Source organism: Eptatretus burgeri, chromosome 6, assembly GCF_056783735.1.
Source record: "Eptatretus burgeri isolate ZD-2024b chromosome 6, Ebu_testis_v1, whole genome shotgun sequence".
NCBI classification, from domain to species: domain Eukaryota; kingdom Metazoa; phylum Chordata; class Myxini; order Myxiniformes; family Myxinidae; genus Eptatretus; species Eptatretus burgeri.
In genome coordinates this window covers 63670677-63697453 of record NC_140966.1, presented here as the reverse complement: position 1 = coordinate 63697453, position 26777 = coordinate 63670677, and the positions used below count along the sequence as shown (strand labels likewise).

General features: G+C 46.9%; 1 protein-coding gene across 3 annotated transcripts in view; it reads left to right on the top strand.

The window, feature by feature from the left end:
* CFAP52 (cilia and flagella associated protein 52) overlaps window positions 1-26777 on the top strand; it is a 78214-nt gene that overhangs the window by 4713 nt on the left and 46724 nt on the right. For all 3 annotated transcript variants that reach the window (XM_085885377.1, XM_085885376.1, XM_085885378.1), the window contains exons 4-9: window positions 15791-15922; window positions 16847-16946; window positions 17097-17213; window positions 17860-17960; window positions 18143-18322; window positions 20719-20867. In XM_085885377.1, the coding sequence (XP_085741503.1) occupies window positions 15791-15922; window positions 16847-16946; window positions 17097-17213; window positions 17860-17960; window positions 18143-18322; window positions 20719-20867 (779 nt within the window). The remainder of the gene's footprint in view (window positions 1-15790; window positions 15923-16846; window positions 16947-17096; window positions 17214-17859; window positions 17961-18142; window positions 18323-20718; window positions 20868-26777) is intronic.

Genomic DNA, 26777 nt, shown 5'->3' with positions numbered 1-26777 from the left:
CTCTTACGACACAGGGATCAGGATTTGGGTTTCGACATGATTCCGGGCTGCTCTACACCCTGCCCAGTGCAGAGCCCCCGTCCTCAAGCGATCCTCCAACCCAAGCCTCCGAGTAGCCGGATTACAGGCGCACGCCACTACGTCCGTTATATATATATATATATATATATATATATATATATATATATATATATATATATATATATATATATATATATATATATATATATATATATATATATATATATATATATATATATATATATATATATATATATATATATATATATATATATATATATATATATATATATATATATATATATATATATATATATATATATATATTGTTGTGGTTGACGAAATTCGCAAACCACCATTCAGGTCCCTTACGTGAGATATCTCTGTAAGTATATGTGTAGTTAGGCCCAAACCCGTTGTTTAGAGGGAATAAATGTCATTTATGCGGGCTGCGACCCTTTTAGATAGCCGTTTTTCTTTTACTATCTTTATTTTGGACCAGCCGCCATTACTACCACCACCAACCACGTCTCAACAGCCATCACACAACAACCACCAACCGCAACGCCGCTTCACAACAACAGCCACGACCTTTACCGTCACAACTCGCCCTTGCAACCATCGCATCACCGTCATTCCCACGCCGCTTGTGGGCACCGATACTGGACTCGTGCAGGGCGCGCACCGAGCAGGGGTGCAAAAGCGCCGGCCTTTCCGAAGAAAACGGATCAAAAACGACTCACGCCCACTTCTGTTCCGTCCTATCGGCGAGCGTGGGGCGATTTGGCCCCGCCTCCAGGTGCGTTGGAGTAATATCGCTATATGCAAATTCATGGATCAAAAAGCATTCACGCCCACTTTTCCTCGGTCCAATGGGGAGCCAGTTAGAGGTGAAGGGTCGGAGGTAAAGGGTCGAAGGTGAAGGAGCGAGGCCACGGGGCATATAAGGGGCTGCGTTCGTCAGTCAAGTGCAGTTGGGAGTTGAGAGTCGGTGGAGTTGGGAAGAAGAAGAAGAAGAAGAAGAAGAAGAAGAAGAAGAAGAAGAAGAAGAGGAAGAAGAAGAAGCAGTAGTAGTCAGTTAAGAGTTCGGAGGGGAGAGAGTGAAGAGTTCGGAGCCAGTGAAGAGCTGGGACGAGTCAAGAGAGGAGACGGAGAGGGCGGTTGGACGGAGCTGTGGAGAGGTGGCGGCGGCGAAGGCGGTCGAGGGGGTGCTCGTGTCGGAGTCGGGGAGCTGCGGAGGGAGAGGCCGGCGGCGCGACCGAGGTCGTGGTGGAGACGCTCGTCGCGGGACCCGAGACAGGGAGATATCCTCCTTCCCCCGAGCATCAACAACCCCCTCCTGTTTCCCCCCGCGCTGAGATAGTGCGAGAAGGGGGCCCCGTTCCCACCCCCTACCAGACACTGTCCGCGAGGCCCGCGGAGTCGGGGCGCCACCGTCATCTTGCGGCTCATCATCAGACAGGTAGGCCCGACGCGGTCTCGGCCCCAGGCCCGCCTACCCCCCTCATCCTTGAGGGTGGTCCTTTTCTTTTGCTTTGAGTGTATGTGTTGTCGGCGCCGTCTGTGAAGTAAAACTGTATAAGTGTTGCCGCGTGCTCGGTAGTCGGTTAGATCTGCATTGTTGCATTTGCTTTTTGTGTATTATTGTGCTTCTTCTTCTTTTACATTTGCTTTTGGTGTAATGGTATATGTGTGCTTTCCGTTCATCGCGAAATAAATGTGCTTTATGTTGAACTGTTTTCCCGTTTCGCTTCGTCTTTTCCTCTATTGAATCTCCATCTTACTTCACGTAAAGTGTTGGTCGTGGGCTACAACGCCCGATAATTAATCGAACCGTCGAGGCCGACGATAACACCGCTCGGTTATCCCGATAGTACGGAACGGGTCGCTTAAAGTGGCTCGTGTCCGAAGTCGACCTGCGGCGAGGTGCGATCGCCCGGTCTACCCTCCGTGTGGGTACTTAGGTAGGTCGAATTTGGCGAGCAACCCTATCCCACGCGGGGGGCCGATTGGCACGATCGTGGTGAGGCCGAAAGGTCCACCCGTGACTAGTTCCCGGCGTTAGTCTGAGAGGGTCACGACTGGATTGTCCGTCCGGTGGGCGACGTGCCGCGATTCGAGTTACGTGGCCGTTCGCACGCCGGCGGGCGCGAATACCGCAACACTGGTGTCAGGTCGTGAGATACAAACCCATCCCCCTCCTCGCGACACTGGTGACGGAGAACGGGACAACGGGCTCTCCTGTCTCCAGCTAAATTCACGGGAATCGGTCCAGGGGTGAGAGGAGCGACCCCCGATTCCCTCCAAATTACGAGCGAGTTAAATTAACCCTTTACGAGAAATAAGATGGCGTCTCAAGGCGAGCGGGAGCCGGGGGTATTAGAAATGTATATGTGTAGTAATGTAGGATCCATGGTCCAGGATGAAATCCCCGTGCAGGAAATGTTGGTTGTGCGGGAACACGAACTCGCCCAACTGAACGCAGAGCCCGAAATAGGTGCGGCGGCGGCCGCGGTGTATGACACCTCCCCTCCCCCTCTCCACCAAAACCCCCCGATCTTTGCCGAAACGGCTCACCCAAGCGCACCCGACATGGCCCAGCTATGCGCCATGCTGGCGGCAATGAACGAAAAAATGGATGCGAATACACAGCAAATGAACGAAGTGAAAACGAAAATGGATGCGAATACACAGCAAATGAACGAAGTGAAAACGAAAATGGATGCGAATACACAGCAAATGAAAGAACTGTGGGGTGCGACGCAGAACATGGGCCGAAGCCTGCAGGCGGGCATGAAGGCCGTTACCAGGGAGCTTAAAATGGCGACTCCACGTGTGGGAGCGAACGAGCTGGGAGGGAGTGCAACGGCTGTCGGGCCCGCGGTGGAGGCGGGTAATAAAAAAATAATTCGGGGGACGTGTTGGGCGAGGGTCGTGACGGAAAAAGTGACGGTGACCGAGAGGGAAAAACTAATTGGGGTGACGGAGACGTGCACGAGGGAGATAACAAGGGAAGAGATGGAAATAATAGTTGAGACAAGGGAGGTAAAGGGTGAAGAGGTGACTGAGTTGGCAGAGACACGGGAGATGGGAACGATAGAGGGAAGACTGCACGATGAAGACGGGGTAAGTGACGCACACACACACACACACGGAGGTAGTGGAGGATAATGGGGGTGAGCTCGCGGACTGGGTAGAGACCCGGTGCGAGCAGTTGGATGGCCTCCTCCAGGAACGAGGGGAGGGAGTATGCCCCCTTGAGGCGAGTCACGACCAGGTGAGTTCGGTCGTGCTTTGCGAGTTCGAGGGGAGGAGTGCTGTGGACAGGTGCACGGAAAGCTTGGGGGGTATAGAGGCCCCGGAGATTCTTGTGGGGACACGAATCCCCAGTGTGGTTGTCCCTGTGTGTGTGGTGCAAGGTGTGAGTGCGTCCCCGTGTGTGGAAGCGACCCCGTGTGTGAGTGGTGTGGTGGCGATTGTGCCGGAGTACGTGCTTCCCAGCACGCCGTGTGTAAAAGGGGCACCGCAAGTGGAAGAGGCCGTGTGTGTGGATGAAACGGCCAGTATGGATGAAACACCGCGGTTGAGTGCCCCCGCGTGTGTGAGTGAAGCACGGTGTATGAGTGAGGCACGGTGTGTGGATGAGGAACCGCGGGTGAGTGCCCCCGCGTGTGCGAGTGGTGTGGTTTGTGTGAGGGAAATGGCACGAGTGAGTGGAAGGCCGCGAGTGAGTGGAGCCACGTGTGCGAGGGAGATGGCATGCGTGAGTGAACGGCCGAGTGCAAGGGAGACCGTGTGTGTGAGAGAGCGGTATGTAAGGGAGATGTCGGTGGGCATGTGTGAACATGCAGCCGCGTCTCCCGGGGTGAATGTAATGGTGAGGTGTGTTAGCGTCGTAACACGCAGGTGTGCGTGGGTCGAATGGCGACGACGGCGACATGTGAGGAAAGAAAGCCGAGTAGCGGCTGTCGTTGTTTCGGGGACCGTGCCGGGTTCACCCAGCCGCGAGCACGAGGTCCGTGCTGTGCAACGCACGAGGCCCCCACGTGCTCGCTTGCGAGAGTGAAGTCCCGGTCCGGAAACGCACGCGGTGGATTTGCCGATCCCGCGGACGGACAAAGTTAGGCAGGATTACGGATTTGGACCGGACGGGTTCTCCACGCGATCGTGTGTGTTAAGCTCCAACGGGCAGAGCACATGTGTTCGCGTGGGGAACCCCTCAAGACGTGGGGCTTGTGTTTTTTTTATGCGCACGGTGACGTCATGGCTGCACGCGGGGTTGGAATCCGGCAGGAGGGGTATCCCTGCCGGATGGTACCGTCCAAGGAGGGACGAGGTACACGTGCAGCTGCATGACGTCACGGGCAGGTGCAAAGTGCGCGAGCTGTGAGTTGCCGCGCTGGTGCTGCGCATGCAAAGAAAAAAAAAACAAAAAAAAAGCAAGCCTCACTTTCGGGTGCACAGGATTCCTGGGCAAGGGGTGGAAGACCCCCTTGACCAGGGCACAGGATGGAAACTAGTTAGGGGGAAGGGTTTGCTTCGCTAGACCGACTTCATGGGGCAGGGGTAAGTCCTCATGGAGTCCGTGGAATGGATTAGTTAGAGGGATTTAGATGAGCTTTAGGTGGGGAAATAAAAGTTATTTTAGAGATTTGGAGACAGTGACTGACAGTGGATGTGTAGAGTTGACGTAGTTTAGCTACTTAGTGTTAAAAGGAACGTGCTGTAGTTTAAGGGACGATGTGGGAGCACGAGTTAGTTAGGGGATGTAGTTAGGAGGATGGCAGAGTTCAGCGGTGTATGTGTTGAAGAGTTGGTGAGTTGTGAGGTGAGTACTTGTTGAGTGAGTGAGGCCAGCGGGTCTGTGTGAGTGGAGCGAATGGGGAATGCATGGTGCAATGAGTGATTGGGGGGAGGAGTGACTCCCGCCCAAGGGACCCCCGGGGTCAGTGTAGAGTGAGTTAGGGGGTTAGTCAAATTGAAAAATGGAGGTCGTTTTGTTGTTGGTGGGAAAGTAGGCTCGAAACCCGTTTGGAGGGGTGCAGGAGCCCTGTTGACGAGCTGGGAGCGTGGCTGCGAAAGGTGAGTATTGCTGAGTGGGTACCCCGGGCACCAGGCTAGTCGGCCGTAGTAGGCCAAGGGCCCATGGGGGGCCGGGATAGCGTAGTGGGCACGGGTGCGCCTGCTTGGTGCCGGGGCCCGGGGCGCCATTAGCCGCGTGGGCAGTGTTGTGGGCACGGGTGACCCTCGGAAAGGGGCTTGGGAAGCCAGCCTGCCACGTGTGCGTTTCAGGGGAGGTGCCATGGGGGGCACTCCCCGGTGTTAGGGAACTGGTAGGCTCGGAGGCAGTGTAGTGCCCGGGGGTGCCATCGTCGGAGAATCGGCAGAGGGTCGTGCCTGCCAAAGGGAGCCACGTGTCCCAGCCATGAGACCGTGTGAGGGCACGGAGAGAAAATTGGGGGGCGAGGCCCGAAATTGTGAGGACACCAACACAGGCGACGGGAATCTGGGTTGTTAGAACCAATAGTTTAAGCGAGAGGCGCTTGTTGAAAGCCCCGGGGTAGTTTAACAGTTAAATGGATAGGGTAGATTAGGAAGTGTACCCCTCCGCACCATCCATCCCCTCGCTCTCGTTGTGGGCCGCTGGACCCACTTTGTGTTATGGATCGCTGAAGTCTGGGGAGGCCATTCTGAGGCTTCGTTGGGCCTCGACACAGGACGCGAGCTCTCCCTTATTCCCCTCCGGGAAGGTAACGTAGGGGTTGGGAGGAGGCTAGGACGATAGGTTAGCCGAACAAGGACGATAAAGGGGGGTGGGGGACGAATTATAGTTGAAGAAAAAAAAAATTAAATAATTGGGGCTAAATTGGGGTTTGACAAATTAAGGGAGTGGGTATAGACAGTGACAGGCAAAGGCGATAGGTTGGGAGGGAGACCATAGGGTAGGTCCGAGCCCGCCTTCCGAGTGGCCAGCACCACCGCACTCCCTCCACCAACCTCCACTGAACGGCAAAGGCTGGCCAGCTTCATCTGCTAGCTGTTTTGCTGCAAGGCCTGTGCCGGCTGGATCGTCTGCAGCTGCTGTGCTGCAAGGCCTGTGCCGGCCAGATCATCTGCAGCTGTGGTACTTCAAGGCCTGTGCCGGCCAGTTCGTCTGCCGGCTGTGTTTGCCTGCAGCGGCCTTCTTCTGCGGGCTGTGTTTGCCTGCTGCCTTTGCCATGCCATGCCCACTGCCCCTGTTCGCCAGCCCCGTTCAATTTTTGCTTTGCCCCCCCCCCCTGTTCATTGCCATATGCGCCAGGATCAGAAAGCAACAGTTTGCAAGCTGCGAGAACTGCCCTGTTGGCAGCTACAACACGGGCTTGCAGTGGCGGCCCGTGCACCGTGTTTGCGTCCATCCATTCATCCATCCATTCATTGTGTTCATTGCGTGTGCCACTTGAGCTGGCACGGAGACTGCGTTTGTGCAGCCCATGCACCGTTGTGGTTCACTGCGTTCAGTTCAAACCATTCATCCATCCATTCGTTGTGTTCATTGCGTGTGCCACTTGAGCTGGCACGGAGACTACGTTTGTGCAGCCCATGCACCGTTGTGGTTCACTGCGTTCAGTTCAAAAGGGAAGGCCTTGGACTGCGTGTGAGCAGCCGGCCACGTTCCCTGTCACCTGCATTGTTTGAGTCAGAGACTGCATGCGAGCAGCCTGGCTCCCTGCTAACTGCTTTCTTTTTGCAGAGTTCAGTGATCCTGGGCCATGGTTTAGTGTAAAATTTGTAAGTTAAGGTTAAGATGTACTGTAAATATGAGTGCGCCCCCGGCATGTCTGTCCTAGCGCCGGCAATTTTATTTAAGTCGTCTGTGTGAGTGGGTTTGTTTAGGTAGTTACTCAGCCCTCAGGTTATTTATTTTGGGGACACGAATACCATGAATGTCGCACTCAGGGATCCGTAGGTAAAATGTACTAGGGGAAAACTACACATGATGGCACACGAAAATTTGACGACTCCGGACGAGTCTGTAAAAAGGGGAGGGGGTAGTGTTGTGGTTGACGAAATTCGCAAACCACCATTCAGGTCCCTTACGTGAGATATCTCTGTAAGTATATGTGTAGTTAGGCCCAAACCCGTTGTTTAGAGGGAATAAATGTCATTTATGCGGGCTGCGACCCTTTTAGATAGCCGTTTTTCTTTTACTATCTTTATTTTGGACCAGCCGCCATTACTACCACCACCAACCACGTCTCAACAGCCATCACACAACAACCACCAACCGCAACGCCGCTTCACAACAACAGCCACGACCTTTACCGTCACAACTCGCCCTCGCAACCATCGCATTACCGTCATTCCCACGCCGCTTGTGGGCACCGATACTGGACTCGTGCAGGGCGCGCACCGAGCAGGGGTGCAAAAGCGCCGGCCTTTCCGAAGAAAACGGATCAAAAACGACTCACGCCCACTTCTGTTCCGTCCTATCGGCGAGCGTGGGGCGATTTGGCCCCGCCTCCAGGTGCGTTGGAGTAATATCGCTATATGCAAATTCATGGATCAAAAAGCATTCACGCTCACTTTTCCTTGGTCCAATGGGGAGCCAGTTAGAGGTGAAGGGTCGGAGGTAAAGGGTCGAAGGTGAAGGAGCGAGGCCACGGGGCATATAAGGGGCTGCGTTCGTCAGTCAAGTGCAGTTGGGAGTTGAGAGTCGGTGGAGTTGGGAAGAAGAAGCAGTAGTAGTCAGTTAAGAGTTCGGAGGGGAGAGAGTGAAGAGTTCGGAGCCAGTGAAGAGTTGGGACGAGTCAAGAGAGGAGACTGAGAGGGCGGTTGGACGGAGCTGTGGAGAGGTGGCGGCGGCGAAGGCGGTCGAGGGGGTGCTCGTGTCGGAGTCGGGGAGCTGCGGAGGGAGAGGCCGGCGGCGCGACCGAGGTTGTGGTGGAGACGCTCGTCGCGGGACCCGAGACAGGGAGATATCCTCCTTCCCCCCGAGCATCAACAACCCCCTCCTGTTTCCCCCCGCGCTGAGATATTGCGAGAAGGGGGCCCCGTTCCCACCCCCTACCAGACACTGTCCGCGAGGCCCGCGGAGTCGGGGCGCCACCGTCATCTTGCGGCTCATCATCAGACGGGTAGGCCCGACGCGGTCTCGGCCCCAGGCCCGCCTACCCCCTCATCCTTGAGGGTGGTCCTTTTCTTTTGCTTTGAGTGTATGTGTTGTCGGCGCCGTCTGTGAAGTAAAACTGTATAAGTGTTGCCGCGTGCTCGGTAGTCGGTTAGATCTGCATTGTTGCATTTGCTTTTTGTGTATTATTGTGCTTCTTCTTCTTTTACATTTGCTTTTGGTGTAATGGTATATGTGTGCTTTCCGTTCATCGCGAAATAAATGTGCTTTATGTTGAACTGTTTTCCCGTTTCGCTTCGTCTTTTCCTCTATTGAATCTCCATCTTACTTCACGTAAAGGGTTGGTCGTGGGCTACAACGCCCGATAATTAATCGAACCGTCGAGGCCGACGATAACACCGCTCGGTTATCCCGATAGTACGGAACGGGTCGCTTAAAGTGGCCCGTGTCCGAAGTCGACCTGCGGCGAGGTGCGATCGCCCGGTCTACCCTCCGTGTGGGTACTTAGGTAGGTCGAATTTGGCGAGCAACCCTATCCCACGCGGGGGGCCGATTGGCACGATCGTGGTGAGGCCGAAAGTGCCACCCGTGACTAGTTCCCGGCGTTAGTCCGAGAGGGTCACGACTGGATTGTCCGTCCGGTGGGCGACGTGCCGCGATTCGAGTTACGTGGCCGTTCGCACGCCGGCGGGCGCGAATACCGCAACAATATATATGCAGGAGATTGGGAACATACTCTGTGCAGAGCATTGGTGTTGCTTAAGCAGTCTCATTGGCTATTGGGCACAATCCTGGACGGGTCGCCACTCCGACACAGTATACCAGCATGCTGGCACTCATTTTGCCGACCTCGGAAGGATGACAGGCCGAGTTAACCCCACCTGGTATTAATTCAACAGCTGAGCGGGATTTGAATTCAGGACCCTAGGATCCAAAGCCCACCACCCTACCATTAAATCAACACCAGACATATATTTTTTAGATTAGAAATGTGTGTGTGCAAAAATCTTAGGACACATTAAAATAAACATTTTTATTGTCACATTGGAATATTTTGATAAATAAAAGGTGTTATAATGATCATATTTTCTTAAAGAAACTAAAATGAATTTATTTTACAATATCAATGCATGAAATTATAATAGTTGGTGTGACCACCTTTTTCATGCAAAACAGCACATTTTGGAATGCTGGAGAAATTCCATTGGGAGGTTATTCCATGAATTTTTAAATGTTTCCCATAATTCATCTTTTGATTTTCGTTGTTTTTCGTTTTTATTCCTGTACAAATAATCCCAGACAGCTTCCATGATAATATCAAGACTTTGATGGGGCTTTTCTAATAGTTGTAGAGTTCTTCAGTCTACTTTTCTTTTTAAATGTTTTAATGACATTTGCAGTGTGTTTGGGGTCGTTATGCTGGAAAACAAAGTTGTTGCAATGAGCCTTCTTCCTGATGGGATAACCTGGTGGATTAGGATCTCCTTGTACTTGTCAGCATTTTTTGTTACTTCAATTCTCATCAAATCACCAATGCCAGCAACAGAAATACATCCCCAAACCTGAACTCCATGCTTCACAGGAGGCTGTAGACAGATATCCTTACACATCTCACAAACCCACCTTCTGACGTACTGCCTTCTCTTTGCTCCAAAATTTTGAACTTTGACTCTTCACTCCAAAGTACCTTTCCCCACTGATTGGTATCCCAACTCTGATGTCATTGGGCATATTTCAATCTCTTGGCATTGTTACATTTATGCACAAAGGAAGCCACTCACCTGTGGAGACAACTTTTGATAAAATACTTTCTGACAGTGGATGAGTCCACTTGAGCCTCTAGATCTTGTGTAAGTTCATCACTTCATTTAAAAAAAAAAATTTCATAAGGAAACTATATTTAAGTACGTATTTCTCATAGGTTGCGCTGAGTTTTTTCTTGACGTACATGATCGAGACTTGGAGAAGAGCAAGGGGGCAGTTCCATAATTTCGGACATACATTTTGGACACATTATTAAGATACCACAGACACAACTAGAGGGGGAGCACTCGGTAGAGTGCAAAACCTCTGCCGCCAATACTGCTAGGTCACTCAAGTGAACCTGATATCCTATTCATTCAATTTGAAGTCAACAGTGCTCACAGAGTTAGTTTGCAACTTTCCCTTTTACTTTTAACTTTTACATAATCAATTCATTCGTCATAACTAGATTCCTTGAGACAGAAATTGATTTTACGTGGGTATATCCATCTGAAGTTCCAAAATCAGCCGCAATTATAATTGTGGCATGTTTTTTGTTGGAAATCACTTATAACATGTAGAAATGCAAAAAAAAAAAAAAAATCGAAATTGTGTTGAAAAAAAACTTGCAAAATTTTTTCTCTAAATTTTTTTTTGGGGGGGGGGGTGGATTGGAAATCACTTAAACATGTAGAAATGCAAAAAAAAAAAAAAAAATTAAAAAAATTTCAAAATGGCCGCCATAGCGGCCATATTGGATTTTGGACCAAGTCCAAAATCTAATGGCATGATCCTTGGACCATACCTAATCCCCCCACCAAGTTTCGTCGAAATCCGTCGAGGAGTTTTTTCCGTAATACTGTTCACAAACAAACAAACAAACAAACAGAAAGGGGTGAAAACAGTAACCTCCGATCTTCGATGGCGAAGGTTAAAGATTGAGAATATGAAACTTTTATTTGGCCATGATATGACATGTTTAGTGGAAAACAAGTAACAATGAAAAAATAGTGTCAACACTTTAATCACCTTGGAATATTAAAAAAAAACATACCATGTGTTCGGACGTACACAGAAAAAATGAATTTTCTGACTTCATAAGTTCAATTAAAAATTTCTGTGAAGTGTGCAGACTTTTTCAAAAAAAGTGCATTTATAATTTACAATTTTTGAACAGCTTGTATAATTCCCTTCAAAATGATATATAATTTGTGCTGATAATTTCATTTTGAAATATTGACTTCCTGGTTGACAAATTTATGGAACTGCTCTTGGGCAGAATGGAGGGGAACAAAATGGAAAGGGGGAAACAACAACAGCAGAGTAGAAGTGAGAGTGAGATTAAAGAGAGGGGGGAGAAGGACACATGGAGGTAAACAAGCTGCACATAAGCTGAATGAAATACAGCAAGTAGAGGAAGGGAAAATAGTACAGGCATTATGGACTGTTGCGGCCCTGGCGGTTAGGTTAATCCCCCCAACCCAGTTGTGGTGGATGGGCGGTTAGCACCGACCAGGCCGGATCGCCGAGCGGTTTTCCTTTGGGGCAAACACGTGATCCTCGGAGATTATGGCGTGTGCGGAAGGGTAATTGCGGCACGGACAGAGCAGACAGATGCACAGCACAAGGGGTTTATACTCGAACCCACACAGATACACGGACACCAGCAACTTGAAATAAACACAGGGATTTAATGAAAACAGATCAAATATTTACAAGGGTAATAATTCAAAATGTAATCATAAAACGTGAGGTTAAATAATGCCTAAAGTCGAGGCGCTTCTACACACGGACTTTAATACAGACAAGGGGAAAACAAAAATAAAAGAAAATCCTCCCTTTATTCTGGCACTTAGCTTTGTCCAGAGATGGTCTTTATTGAACTTTGGGGTCGAGCCGCTTCGTCCTGTGTGGGAAGATGCGCCCAAAATGGCGCCAAGCCGCTCTCTGCGGTCACATACATGAGGTATTTTGTGAGGCGGTATTTAATGCCAGGGCTCAGAAACCGCCATGCAGCCTCTTCATCGATCACACTTGCCGACACCGCTGCTCTCTGCAGAATTGCGCCGCTCCCTTCGGTGATATAGACGAGGCTTCAAGGCCAGTCTCACACGATCCAGCCAAGAGTCAATGGCCAGCGTCTTGCTCCACCAAGCGAGCCAATTCGCCTCAGCACAAATACGAGAATTGTGCCATCTTCTTCATGCGTCGAAGGAAAGCCAGCCGTAATGCCCTGTTCTTACACGCCATCTCCGAGCTCCGTCGTCTCTCGACTCCGTTCCTCACACCAAAACTCAACGCACCAAAACCATCTGCTCTTCCTCCTTGCTTATGATGTCACACTCATCAATCATCCACCTCCAGGCGTGGTTTGTTGGCACAAAGCCGGGAAGGCGGGACTTATGTCTGCTCGGCACGTTTGGCTCGCTTGTTGTTGTTTTAAAGATGTGATTCCTGTTATTGCTGGCTTATAAATGCAAAAACGTAGGAAAAGGTCACAGGGGCAATTACACATTTGGGGAAATTGGCCTTAATCCCTATTAAATTAACACACCACCCCTCCCCACCCCACCCCCCCCCCCCCAATGTGGTGACACGTAACACTTAAGCTCACAGTTTTCCGACTTGATTTACATCGAAATGTCTTCTACACATCCACGGACCAAGCAACTCCATACAATCCTAACTTTCCTATGAAATTCCTCCATCTACCTCCACAATCAGAACAGGACCATGATCTCAAACAAATTGTAACAAAAGCTCTCTCACTTGCATCATACCCTGGAAGGTGTCCTCTATGACATGTAAAAAGTTGACATAACATGTTGACGTAGCACTCAATGCCCTGCAGCTGTCCAACCCATTTGATGTCCCTCTACCACTTGGATGAGGAGCATGAAGACTGGTGGGTTTTACAAGAGAGTGAGGAATAACAGGGCAACAACGTCTGATGTGGCTGTGATTCATGCCTGCCTGTGCAGAAGTTAACATGGCAATGCAAGAGCTCATGGGGGTGAATTACAACACACGACAACAGAACAAGAAAATGGATGAGAGATAGACAAGCCCATGACTGAAAGGACACACTAACAGTTCTCCACTGTCTCCAGCAGCGAAATCCTTTCTGCTCTGACCCAAGTCTACAGAACATTGTCACTTGCGTCCATGCACATCACACCATCAACGTCAACACAGCAAAGACATTTGGTAGCACGATTCTGAGGCCATAGAGGAGAAAAATGCTGCAGAGTATACATTCAGGAGGAAAGACCAGGTTGTTACACTCACCACAAAATCGTTGGTCAAGATTGACAGCGATGAAGTCTAGGTCAACCCACAAATCCTATTCCTTGGACTCATCACTGCTGCAAAGACATAAGATGATCTCGAATCAGCCTTCAAGTCTGAGCCATGCAGTCACTGACCAGCCCTCTTTGATTCATCTCTGCTGCTTCGAGATCCACAGAAGCGACCAGCCCTGGCTGATGCCATCTGGGGCTTTTTACACCTGATGTTTTGGTGATTATTATGGGTTCTGCCCAGTCTGTCTTGAATGTTGGGGCACTACTTCAGTGCATCCCATGGTCATGTGGAGCCACTTACAGAGACATCAACAAACAGTACACTAAGTTTGTGACAAAGAACTATGGAGAAGCTATGGTCGTGTTTGATGGCAATGACAGCACATCCACGAAGGACATGACACACCAGAGACAATCCAAAGGAAATGATGGTGTGACTGTAACATTTACGGTGGACATGCATGTCACCATGAAGAAGGATAAATTCCTGCCCAACAAGCAGTTGGGATTGCCTCTTAATCCTTCAAAATCTCACTGCTTCTCAACAGTTTAAATAGAAATCAGTATCTAACAGTCCACTGAAACCTTCAGAGAGGGTTTAACATGTTTTTGAAGACTGATGTGTGGAAAAATAAAAATTTGGGGTGGGGTCATATTTCAGTGATTTTCATAGTTTTCACCTTCTCAGATCCCTTAAGATTTTTTATTTGTGATAGAAGACATATTCAGGAGTATGAAACAGTAGAAATACTTTTTCTTGCAATTTATTCAAGGTTGACCAAAGATTTTTCAAAAAAGTGGGGATGAAACAGAAAAGGAACAAACCAATCGACAACGAACAAACAAAAAGAGGTGGGAGAGAGAGCGGGGGAAAAAAATTACAAAAACCTGGGAAAAGGTAGTGCTTGGGAATGGGGTTATTTGGGGATAGAAGAGATCATGAGTATGCATGAGGGAGGGGGTGGGGTGAACCGAGGTCATGGTGAAAAGGTGTCTTGAAGCCCTTGAGGGAAGAATGAGACTGAACAGACTGGGAAGTTGGTTCTACATTCGAGAGAAAAGAGGAATAAATGAGTGGAGGTGAGCAGGGAGTCTAGATTTTGTGGGTAGAAGAAGAAGAGGGGTACTGTCAGACCGTGTGTGTCCTGCAGAAACCTGGGAGGGACAGAGCCCAGAGAGGGTGCAAGATCAAAAAAGGTGGTAAAATACAGAGGCCACCAACCTGTCTGCGATGTGAAAGTAACAGGCATAGACACTCAGGTTTGTCGAGGGAGATCCCAATGATTTTGAGGGCCTTGCTTTCCATGGCATCAAGGAGGACAAGGTGTGAAGCAAAGGCACTAGCCAGAAGGGGAGAGCAGTACTCCATGAGGTTGCTAATGAAGGCCTTGAATGTTGTCAAAGTTTAAATTGGCCAAGAAAAAAACCTTGCACAATGATGAAGGATGCCCAGTCTGCAGCTGGCTTTGGAGGCCATCGTAGAAATATGGTCTGCCCAAGAAGGACCATGGTTGAAGGTGAGGCCCAAAAGTTTGAGTGACAACCTCTTCAAGTGGTTTGTTGAGCAAGTAGATGGAAGGGTTTGTCAGATGGCCCTTTCAGAGATACAGGATGTGTGGGGGATTTGTAGGGGTTAAAATACATTCCAATTGTTGAACCAGCTCCTGATACTGTCAAGGTCTGCAGAGAGGGAGTGGAAACCATCCCTGCCCGTGGCACTACCATTGTTGAAACTGCGTGACTGTAAAAATTAAAATAAATCTTATCCTATCTTTTACGGAATGGGATCCCTCATATATTCAAATGTAGTTTCATATATGGCTGGATTTCATAAAACGTAGACGCGTGCTAAAAGAGGAAATTGTATTAAAAAAGATTCCAGCATAAAGCAATTGATTGTATTCAAAAGAATCCAAAATCAACAACATTGCAAGAACCACAGAGTTTAAAACATAAAAGCACAACCAACTTGAGGTTTTTTTTTAGCGAAATAAGGGAAAATGTTCAACATTTCAATGAGAGAATGGCTTTCAGCAAAGACTAATACAGACCACGAGCACTCAGATCTTAAATGTCCTCCAGCGGAGTAGAGCAAGAGAGGCCACCGATGGAGTATGAGACCCAGGCAACCAATCTCATCACACCTGATAGTAGCTGGCAATTATGTTTGGTGACATTGAGATTTGTCTTTTCTGCTTTGACAAATAACTTCAATGCATTTGTCAAACTGCTCGGTTCTATATTAATGTACCGACATCCATCGGGACCATACTCTGTGCAGAGCGTTGGTGTTGCTTAAGCAGTCTTCTGGGCTATTAGGCACAATCCTGGACGGGTCGCCACTCCAACGCAGGATACCAGCAAGCTGGTACTCATTTTGCCAACCTCGGAAGGATGACAGGCTGAGTCAACCCCACCTGGTATTAATTCAACAGCAAAGTAGGATTTGAATTCAGGACCCTCAGATCCCAAGCCCACCACCCTAACCATTAAGCCAACACCAGGCACATACACAATATGTTGAATGTTATATCATGTTGTCACATCCAAAGTGACATCATAACAAACCTCATCTTGTTAGCCATGTCAAAGTAGTACTCATCTGTCCCTTTAGCGTGGTGGTGTGGGACGTGGAACATGGTGAGGCAGTCTGTGGGTGCGAAGCTTCGGCTTGTATTGCTGGTCAAGCCCTCACGCTTTGCTACAGCAACCATAATGACGACACCTTCATTGTGGGAGGCATGAGGTACAATATTTTGTGAGCCATAAATAGAGGCAGAATGCAGAAACAATAAAAGTATAATGGAATTAAAGTGTGATAGGTTTTTCTGATTTGGTTTTACGAAGTCGTTAGCGGTACTGCATTTTATTGTTTCCGTATTCTAGTGTTCTTGTTGAAGACAGGCCCAGTGCTGCCAAAGCAGTTTCTTGGTAAGGGCTATGCTGGGTGGTTTGCCAATGCCTTCCCAGCAGGGCAGGAAGTTATTTGTTCAGGGTGCAGGTGACAGCTTGCCTACTCTTTGCGAAGGACACCAGAGGATCTTTAGCATCCATCAACTAATGCTGGCAGATGGGACGTCTGTCTAACATCCACCAAGCGATGGCACACACATTTGATGAATCACCCTGCCTGTGAAACACTGGGATCACAGTTTATAGCTGGCTCAGGATTCAAACCCAGGCTAGACAGCTTACAGGCGATTGTGTGTACCTCGAGGCCATCCTGTTAGCCCCATTTTAATGCCAAGTCCAAATTGCCCTGAGAGCATTAAGAATAAACTAAAGAGAGTGGACTGGTTGACACCACACGTAAACCGAATTCTGGAACGTCGGGTAGATTATTTTCTCCCCGAAGGTCTCAATTGATGAGATGGCTGGTGTTTGACCGACAATCTAATCGTGACATGGTCACTCTTCTGAGACGAGTTAGATTTTCTAGAAGCTTAAAATGCAAACGCGTAATACTGCTGTCTTTGACTGTGTATTGTCAAGGATGCCAGTCCACTGTCTACTACCTGACCACCATGCCCGTAAATGAGGAAATACCTTTTTTGCTTTGATACAGTCTTCACTTGAGGTAAGAAGCTCCAAAATAGTGTCCCTTTATGCAGTGAAAAATTTATTTCAATTCCACCCTCCCTTTTGTTATTTACCTCATTTTTCCAACAAGTGGAAACCTTTGTGTGTGGGAGTTGGACCGTAACAATCGAAAGATCCATCCAACAAACTGCAAACTAGGACAACTCAAGAGAAGCATCTGTTGTCTGGAGGTACGTTTGCACAACTGCACAGATTTGGCCTTTAATTACGTGTAAATAAAGACATAGCTGAAAAGAAGACACAGAGACAGAAATCCAGAGATGCCACAAGACTCGAATGCAATGCATAATTTTTCAATTTTGTATGTTTTCTCTGATCAGGTGGAGAAGACAGACGAGTATTTCTATTGTGGAACAAGCAGTGGAGACGTGCTTTGTGTGAACCTGAAAACACATCACCTCATCAGTTGCAACCCATCAAAAAAAAAATTCAGCCAGGTCTGATGCACACCATGGCCAAACTCTTACTTTCCCAACCTCTCTTTCATTTATTTGGCAGACATTCTCCATTCTCACTTGATTCTGCAGTGGTCCCTCTTGATCTGTTTGACTTTGATGGCAAACCATCACAACCCAGGCTCGTGGAGTAATGGTTAGTCTAGGTCGAGGACGTCTGAGCCGAGGAGTTTGGCGGTTCAAACCCAATCCCTGGCAAGTCATACAAAAGATCTTAAAAATGGTACATGCTGCTTCTTGCTCAGCATTCAAAAAGGATAGTGCACTGACAAACAACCATCGGTTGACAACAATTTCCCAGGTTTGATAGTCCTAATAGCTTTTTGCATTCAAGTTCCTTGGAAGGGAACTCAATATTATTATAACCCACTTTTAAACTTATCCATCATCTCAATATGGTTTTGCTCGAACTATGCAGCTTAATATTGTCAACTTGCTATTTATCCTCTGCAGCTGTTCATGAACTCCATTAATCAAAAACATTTTCTCCAACTGTTTATTTTGGTTTTGCACAAAGCCTTACGTTTCCTGCTGTCATAATTCTTTAGAACAGCCCCTTAATTGGCCTCTCTGGCAACCCCTAACTAATGTGCCCTTCGACTATCACTCTGCTTGTCATGTATGGCAGGGCGTGACGGCTTTGCAGTTGCTTCCTGATGGAGAGCTCTGTATTGGAGCTGGTGATGGAACGTTGGTAGTGTGCCACCCACTCAAGATGAAACGTCAGCAGTGAGTGAGACGATGATCATTCTGACTGTCGATTTTTATGAACCTATTTTAACATCATCATATTTGTGTATTTTTATTATGAACTGTTAAGTGTTGTGATGAAGTTTGTAAATCTTTTTACTTCCTGCACATTGGGTTTTTACACATGTGTTTTGGAATTTGTATTGAGTCTTCTGCATTAGTCTGTGCAGGACAATAATGATGGAAGGTTCTGTGCAGTCAGTGGTCATGTGTAACAAAGGTAAGAGGTTGATGGTTGGGACAGCAGCTGGTTACATGTACCAGGTCGAGCTGCCAAATCTGGAGTTCAAACTGTTTTCCAGCTGCCATGGAAACCCTGTCAACGACATTGCCTTCCCACGGTAAGGCTTGTCATTTTGTACATGTGATATATAGATAGCACTTGGTGTGTGCTGATGGTGATGCCAAGCTTAGTTGGAGGCGAAATAGGAGATTTTCAAAAATGACATAATCCGCCCAATAATTTTCTGTGCACATGCGCAGGCTATTGAAAGCCACACACAAGATACAGACACATCCCAAATGTGGACAGCATGTATCGTTCATCCGAGGGACGGCACACACATTGATAAATCACCCTGCCTGTGAAACACCAGTATGACAGTTTATACTCCACCGGTTGAAAGTTTTAGAACACCCTATTTTTCAGTTTTTATTGAAATTTAAGCAGTTCAAGTCCATTGAATAACCTGAAATGGTACAAAGCCAAGCGGTAAACTGCCAGAGGTTAAAAAAAACTGCCAGAGGTAAGGTTACCAAAAACTGAAAAATAATGTAAATTTCAGAGTTGTTAAAAAAGACCCTTTTCAGGGAGAGAGTAATGGGTTAATAACTGCAACTGTTCTGCAGCAATGGAAGTAAATTAAACCTTGAAAGTTGATGCAAACAATTCTTACAGGTGTCCCAACTTTGTTGATTAGTTACAAACACTCTGTCTGTATAAAAGCAGTGTTGGAACAAACTGTTGCTACACCCTCAAAAGCATTATTTGGACAATATTGAACTGCAGGAAGTAGTATATTGCTATCATAATGATGAGAAAAAGACAATTAAAAAGGGAAGACAGACAGACCATTATAACCCTTAAAAGTGTAGGTCTTTCATTTGGAGAAAATGCAAAGAAGCCAAGGTGTCAGTGAGTACAGTTTCCTACACCATCAAAAGGCACTTGGAAACTGGAGGAAACTCTGACAGGAAGAGGTCTGGCAGACCCAAAGTCACAACACAATCAGAAGACAAGTTTCTGAGAGTCAACAGTTTGCGTGATAGGCGGCTCACAGGACAGCAGCTTCAAGCACAGCTTAACACTGGTCGAAGTAAGGAAGTCTCAGTTTCAACTGTGAAGAGAACACTTCAAGCTGCAGGCTTGACAGGTCGAGTGGCAGTAAGAAAGCCATTGCTAAGATGGCAAAATAAGAAAAAGAGGCTTGCCTGGGCCATGAAGCACCACCAGTGGACTACTGAAAACTGGAAGAAGGTCTTATGGACCGATGAATCAAAATTTGAAATCTTCGGTTCATCACGCAGGGTTTTTTGTACGCTGTCGAGTAGGCGAAAGGATGGTTCCTCAGTGTGTGACACCAACTGTCACACATGGAGGAGGAAGCGTGATGATCTGGGGCTCTTTTGCTGGATCCAGAGTCGGCGACTTGCACCCTGAACCAAAAGGGTTACCACAGCATTTTGCATGCAATACCCTCTGGTCTACGCCTAGTTGGTCAGGGGTTCATCCTACAGCAAGATAATGACCAAAAACATACTTCCAGGCTATGTCAGAACTACCTTAGACGAAAAGAACAAGACGATAGGCTTCAAATAATGGAATGGCCAGCACAGTCTTCAGCCTTAAACCCCATTGAGCTGGTTTGGGATGAACTGGACAGAAGGGTGAAAGTACAAGTGCAACACATTTGTGGGAACTTCTGCAACAGTGTTGGGAAGAACTTTCCGAACAATATTTGATTTCCATTGTGGAAAGAATGCCACGAGTATGTTCGGCTGTTATATCTGCAAAAGGTGACTACTTTTATGAGTCAAAATTTTAGATTAAACTTTGTTCAACAAAACGATTCCATGATTTCTTTTTTTATCTGCAATTGTTTATTTGTTCTATGCTTTAATTTCAGAGTACATTGAAACATTAAACTGCTTAAATTTCAGTAAAAACTGGATAAATGGGGGTGTTCTAAAACTTTTGATCGGTAGAGTAAGTGAGCTGAGATTTGAACACAGGTTAGATGGCTTAGAGGCAAATGTGCATACTGTATCTCTTAGCCATTGATGGTTACAGATACTTTTTGCAGTGTGAACTGTAATTCGCATCAAGGGTACAAAGAAAAGGGTTTAAATATTGGGTGCAAGCAAAATTCGCATCTCGGTTTGTAAGTATTGTTAGTGATGAAACAGAAAAGCAGCTATGAGAAACACGAGGCTGTGGCCAGCTTAGGCAAAACATCCAAGGCTCGATTCCCATGATAAGTTTGGAGGATACCCGAGAGGTATGCACACTTTCCTCTGAGCTCTCCAGCTTGGGTTTGAATATTTTTTTGTTCCTTACTCTGCCTTTTATAAGCAAAAGCTCAGTTGAAATGTGTAGCACCCTCATAAAACAAGCAAGTCTTCTGCTTGTGTCACTGAAAAAGGCTTCCCTAGTTTGCTGTCCTTTATGCTCACGCTATTTATTAATTTAAAGCGTGAACCACGGTTCCCATGATCGTTGTTGCACACTTGTACACAGTGCCACCAGAGAGCTGTTTGGGACGTGTTCACTTGGCAGTGTGCGTGTGTGGTACTTAGCGAGTGGCCGAGAGGTTCTGCGCATCACTATTCCCAACATGACGTGCCATGCACTCACCTTCGCACCGGACGGTCATTTCATTGCAACAGGTTTGTACCCTTGGTATTGACAATCGATCCTCATTCTGTAACATGAGAGGATGAAAGAAGCCAGGACTGATGATTTGGGGAAAATATTGGTTTTGAGAAGAAAACAGAAAGGAAATATATAGGGTAGGGTGTTTCAAAAGTTCGGAATCACAAGAGGTTTTGTTCTTTGAGACAATGTTGTTGAGATGGATAGGACATTGTGGACTGACAGAATGACAACCACCCCCCCACCCCCCGGCACTTGACTTTTTTCTTCTGGGAAACCTGAAATCAGTGGTTTGTATCATGAGACCATGTACTATTGCAGATCTTAAGAATGAAATCAGAAACAAATGTGTGAAACTCGATGTGTTAATGTTAAGAAACATTTAAAGAAACCTTCATATAATAATTGATATGTATATCTATGTCAGTGGCTCGCAGTTTGAGAAGCCGAGACTGTTTACTCCTGATACACCCTGCAACCCATGCCTACATAAAACAGACTTGTTGGAACACCGGCCACATTTTCAATACAACAATCATACAACTTTATTTTTAAAATCTTCATGGGAAGGCACTGCTATGTTGAAGGTTTTGAGTCAATCGCACAAGCAGTTGCGAAGAAAACAAATGAAGGCGAAAAAGTGAGGGTGGAAAAAAAAACATCCTGATATGTTAAACAACAAGCAACCCATATACCTTCAGAATACAGCTTTTTTGGAATACCAGCTGCATTTTTCATCCAATCATCATGTGACTTTGTATGAAGTTAGCTTTTACCATGACACACATTTCTTATTCAGTCAACTTGGTTGTGGGAAGTCCATAAAATACAAGTTGATGAATCTTTCCTTATTGTTTGGAAAGGAGGTGCACAGAGCACTGCACTAGTGCAAGCACATCTAAACTGCCTCTGGAGTTGGATCGAGCCCAAACTTTACAACCTTCTTCTTCTTCTTTCGGCTGCTCCCGTAAGGGGTCGCCACAGCGGATCATCCTTCTCCATTTCGCTCTATTCTCCACATCTTCCATTGACACTCCAACCACCCGCATGTCCGCCCTCACCGCATCCATGAACCTCTTCTTTGGCCTTCCTCTTCTCCTCCTACCTGGCGGCTGCATCCTCAGCATCCTTCTCCCAATGTACTCCGCTTCCCTCCTGTGCACATGTCCAAACAATCTCAATCTCGCCCCTCTCACTTTGTCTCCAAACCGTCCTACCTGCGCTGTCCCTCTAATATACTCATTTCTTATCCTGTCCATCCTCATCACTCCCAACGAGAATCGCAGCATCTTTAACTCTGCCACCTCCAGCTCCGCTTCCTGTCTTTTTGTCAGCGCCACCGCCTCCAAACCATACAACATAGCTGGTCTCACTACCGTCTTATATACTTTCCCCTTCACTCTTGCAGCTACCCTTCTGTCACAAATCACTCCTGCAACTCTTCTCCACCCACTCCATCCTGCCTGCACTCTCTTTTTCACTTCTCTCCCACACTCTCCGTTACTTTGGACAGTTGATCCCAAGTATTTAAACCAATCCACCTTCCCCACCTCAACTCCTTGCAACCGCACCATACCACCACCCTCCCTCTCATTTACGCACATGTACTCCGTCTTACTCCGACTGACTATCATTCCCCTTCTCTCCAGTGCGTACCTCCACCTCTCGAGGCTCGCCTCAGCCTGCTCCCTACTCTCCCTACAGATCATGATGTCATCCGCGAACATCATAGTCCATGGAGACTCCTGTCTGATCTCGTCCGTTAATCTGTCCATCACCATTGCAAACAGGAAAGGGCTCAGAGTCGATCCTTGGTGCAGTCCCACCTTTACCTTAAACCGGTCCGTCATTCCTACCGCACACCTCACCGCTGTCACACTGTCCTCATACATATCCTGCACCACCCTAATATACTTCTCTGCCACTCCCGACTTCTTCATACAATATCACAACTCCTCTCTTGGCACCCTATCATAAGCTTTTTCTAAATCCATAAACACACAATGTAACTCCTCTGGCCTTCCCTATACTTCTCCATCAACATTCTCAAAGCAAACATTGCAGCAGTGGTGCTCTTTCCTGGCATAAAGCCATATTGCTGCTCACAAATCATTACCTCTCCTCTCAACCTTGCTTCCACTTCTCTTTCCCACAACTTCATGGTGTGGCTTAACAACTTTATACCTCTCCAAACTTTACAACCCCAACCTAAAAAATGAAAAAAATGGGAAAAGCCAGGAATCCAAAATCAATTTCCTGCAGTTTGCCAGGAATTCCCACGAAGCGATTTACCAGGAAGAAACACCAGGTTGGTCTTTATTTGTTTGAAAGCTTTTATCAGCTCAAGCTTGAGAAAATTAGGCTTGCACCACACAGCGTGTCAGCGGTGTGACACAATAGTCAATGTAGAAGAAAATGAGCATTAAAATATTATCCCGGACTTTGTGTTGACCCAAACTTTCAATGGAGACCTTTTTCATCTCATTCGCACAAAGGCCTCGGCCGACGTTATACAACATGACCAAGGATGATTGTGGACGCCTATTACTCGTTATAATAAAATTTGTAAAATAAATATGGTGGCCTGCAAAAGTATTCACCCCCAACCAATTATTAATTACGCATTTACATGAATTACGAATTATGTAGAAACAATTTTTCCAAATGAACTTTTTATTTATAACTTAAGAGATCAAATTAAACACTTATAGTTGAACGAGGTTACATGTCAGGAATACCGGCAAAAGACATGTACAAATCAAAATTCACTGGTTGCAAAAGTATTCAGACCCTTAGGTCAGTACTTGGTGGAATCACCTTTTGCAGCAATAACAGCTGCGAGTTTTTTGGGAAGGTCTCTACCAGCTTTGCAGTGAGATGGTGAAATCTTTGCTCATTCTTCATGTGAAGACTGCTCTAGTTCTGCCAAGTTTGATGGGGATCGTCAATGGACTGGAATCTTCAAATCTTGCCATAAATGTTCATTTGGGTTCAAATCAGGACTTTAACTGGGCCACTCCAGAACATTTCCTTTCTTCTTATTCAGCCACTCCAGTGTGGCTTTTGCTTTGTGCTTCGGATTATTGTCCTGCTGAAATGTGAATCTCCTACCCAGTTTCAGAATAATTGTTGACTCAAGCAGATTTTCATAAAGAATTCTCCTGCACTTTGCACCGTCCATGGTCACTTTTATCCTGACAAGCTTGCCAGTCCCTGCCAATGAAAAGCAGCCCCATAACATGATGCTGCAACCACCATGCTTGACAGTAGGGATGGTATTGACTGGGTGATGTGCAGTTAAGTTTGCGCCAGACATAACACTTTGAATTTAGACTAAAAAGTTAAATTTTCGTCTTGTCTGACCACAAAACTTTTCTCCACATGCCTGACGTATCATGCAGATGCTTTTTCGCAAACTCCACACAAGCTTTTATTTGCGTCTTTTTCAGTCATGGCTTCTTTCTTGCCACCTGTCCATGGAGGCCAGCTTTGTGAAGGTAACGGGATATTGTTGATTGATGATAACTGACCATCATCTCGGATACACAGAGCCTTGCAGATCTTTCAAAGTTATTGTTGGATTTAGTGACATCCTGAACCAGTTTCCTGCTTGCCCGGCTGCTGAGTTTGGATGGGCGACCTGATCGGGGTAGAGTCTGGGTGGTATGATACATCTTCCACTTCATAATGATGAATTTCACAGCACTCAAAAGGATAACGAGTGACTGAAATCTTCTTATAAAACTCTCTCCTGAATGAATGTTCTCCACCACTTTATGTCTGACTTCTTTGGAAAGCTCATTGGTCTTCATGTTTGCCTTGATGTTTGAACAAGTGAGTTGCACTTTAAAACTCCCTAGATAAGTGAGGGAGTTTAATTTTAAGTTAAACCACTGATTATATACAGGTGAAACTTATTATATATATATATATATATATATATATATATATATATATATATATATATATATATATATATATATATATATGTATTCTCTTCTTCTTTCAGCTGCTCCCGTTAGGGGTCGCCACAGTGGATCAACCGTCTCCATATCTTCCATTGACACTCCAACCGCCCGCATGTCCGCCCTCACCGCATCCATGAACCTCTTCTTTGGCCTTCCTCTTCTCCTCCTGCCTGGCAGCTCCATCCTCAGCATCCATCTCCCGATATACTCCGCTTCCTTCCTGTGCACATGTCCAAACCATCTCAATCTCGCCTCTCTCACTTTGTCTCCAAACCGTCCTACCTGCGCTGTCCCTCCAATATACTCATTCCTTATCCTGTCCATCCTCATCACTCCCAACGAGAATCGCAGCATCTTTAACTCTGCCACCTCCAGCTCCGCTTCCTGTCTTTTTGTCAGCGCCACCGCCTCCAAACCATACAACATAGCTGGTCTCACTACCTTCTTATATACTTTCCCCTTCATTCTTGCAGGTACCCTTCTGTCACAAATCACTCCTGCAACTCTTCTCCACCCACTCCATCCTGCCTGCACTCTCTTTTTCACCTCTCCGCCACACTCTCCGTTACTTTGGACAGTTGATCCCAAGTATTTAAACCCATCCACCTTCCCCACCTCAACTCTTTGCAACCGCACCATACCACTACCCTCCCTCTCATTTACGCACACGTACTCCATCTTACTCCTACTGACAATCATTCCCCTTTTCTCCAGTGCGTACCTCCACCTCTCGAGGCTCGCCTCAGCCTGCTCCCTACTCTCTCTACAGATCATGATGTCATCCGCGAACATCATAGTCCATGGAGACTCCAGTCTGATTTCTTCCGTCAACCTGTCCATCACCATTGCAAACAGGAAAGGGCTCAGAGTTGATCCTTGGTGCAATCCCACTTTAACCTGAAACCGGTCCGTCATTCCTACTGCACACCTCACCGCTGTCACACTGTCCTCATACATATCCTGCACGGTCCTCACATACTTCTCCACCACTCCCTACTTCCTCATACAATGCCACAACTCCTCTCTTGGCACCCTATCATAAGCTTTCTCTAAATCCACAAGCACACAATGTAACTCCTTCTGGCCTTCCCTATACTTCTCCATCAACATTCTCAAAGCAAACATCGCATCAGTGGTGCTCTTTTCTGGCATAAACCCATATTGCTGCTCACAAATCGTCACCTCGCCTCTCAACCGAGCTTCCATTACTCTTTCCCACAACTTCATGGTGTGGCTTAACAACTTTATCCCTCTGTAATTTCCACAGCTCTGCACATCACCCTTGTTTTTGAAAATCGGAACCAGTACACTTGATCTCCACTCCTCCGGCATTCTCTCACTTTCCAAGATTTTATTAAACAATCTGGTTAACAACCCCACTGCCATCACTCCTAAGCACTTCCATGCCTCCACTGGTATATCATCTGGGCCAACCGCCTTTCCACTTTTCATCCTCTTCATAGCAGTCCTCACTTCATCCTTACTGATCCACCCCACTTCCTGATTCACTATCTCCACCTCTTCCAACCTTCTTTCTCTCTCATTTTCTTCATTCATCAGCTCTTCAAAGTACTCCATCCACCTCCTCAACACACTCTCCTCGCTCGTCAGCACATTCCCATTTGCGTCCTTTATCACCCTAACCTGCAGCACATCCTTCCCAGCTCAGTCCCTCTGTCTTGCCAATCGGTATAAATCCTTTTCCCCTTCCTTTGTATCCAACTTCTCATATAGCTCGTCATATGCCTTTTTCTTAGCCTTTGCCACCTCTCTCTTTGCCTTTCCCCCCACTCCTTGTACTGCTGTCTACTTTCTTCATCTCTCTGACTATCCCACTTCTTTTTCGCCAACCCCTTCTTCCTTATACTTTCCTGTACTTCCTCGTTCCACCAGCAAGTCTCCTTATCTTCCTTCCTCTGTCCAGATGTCACACCAAGTACCTTCCTAGCTATCTCC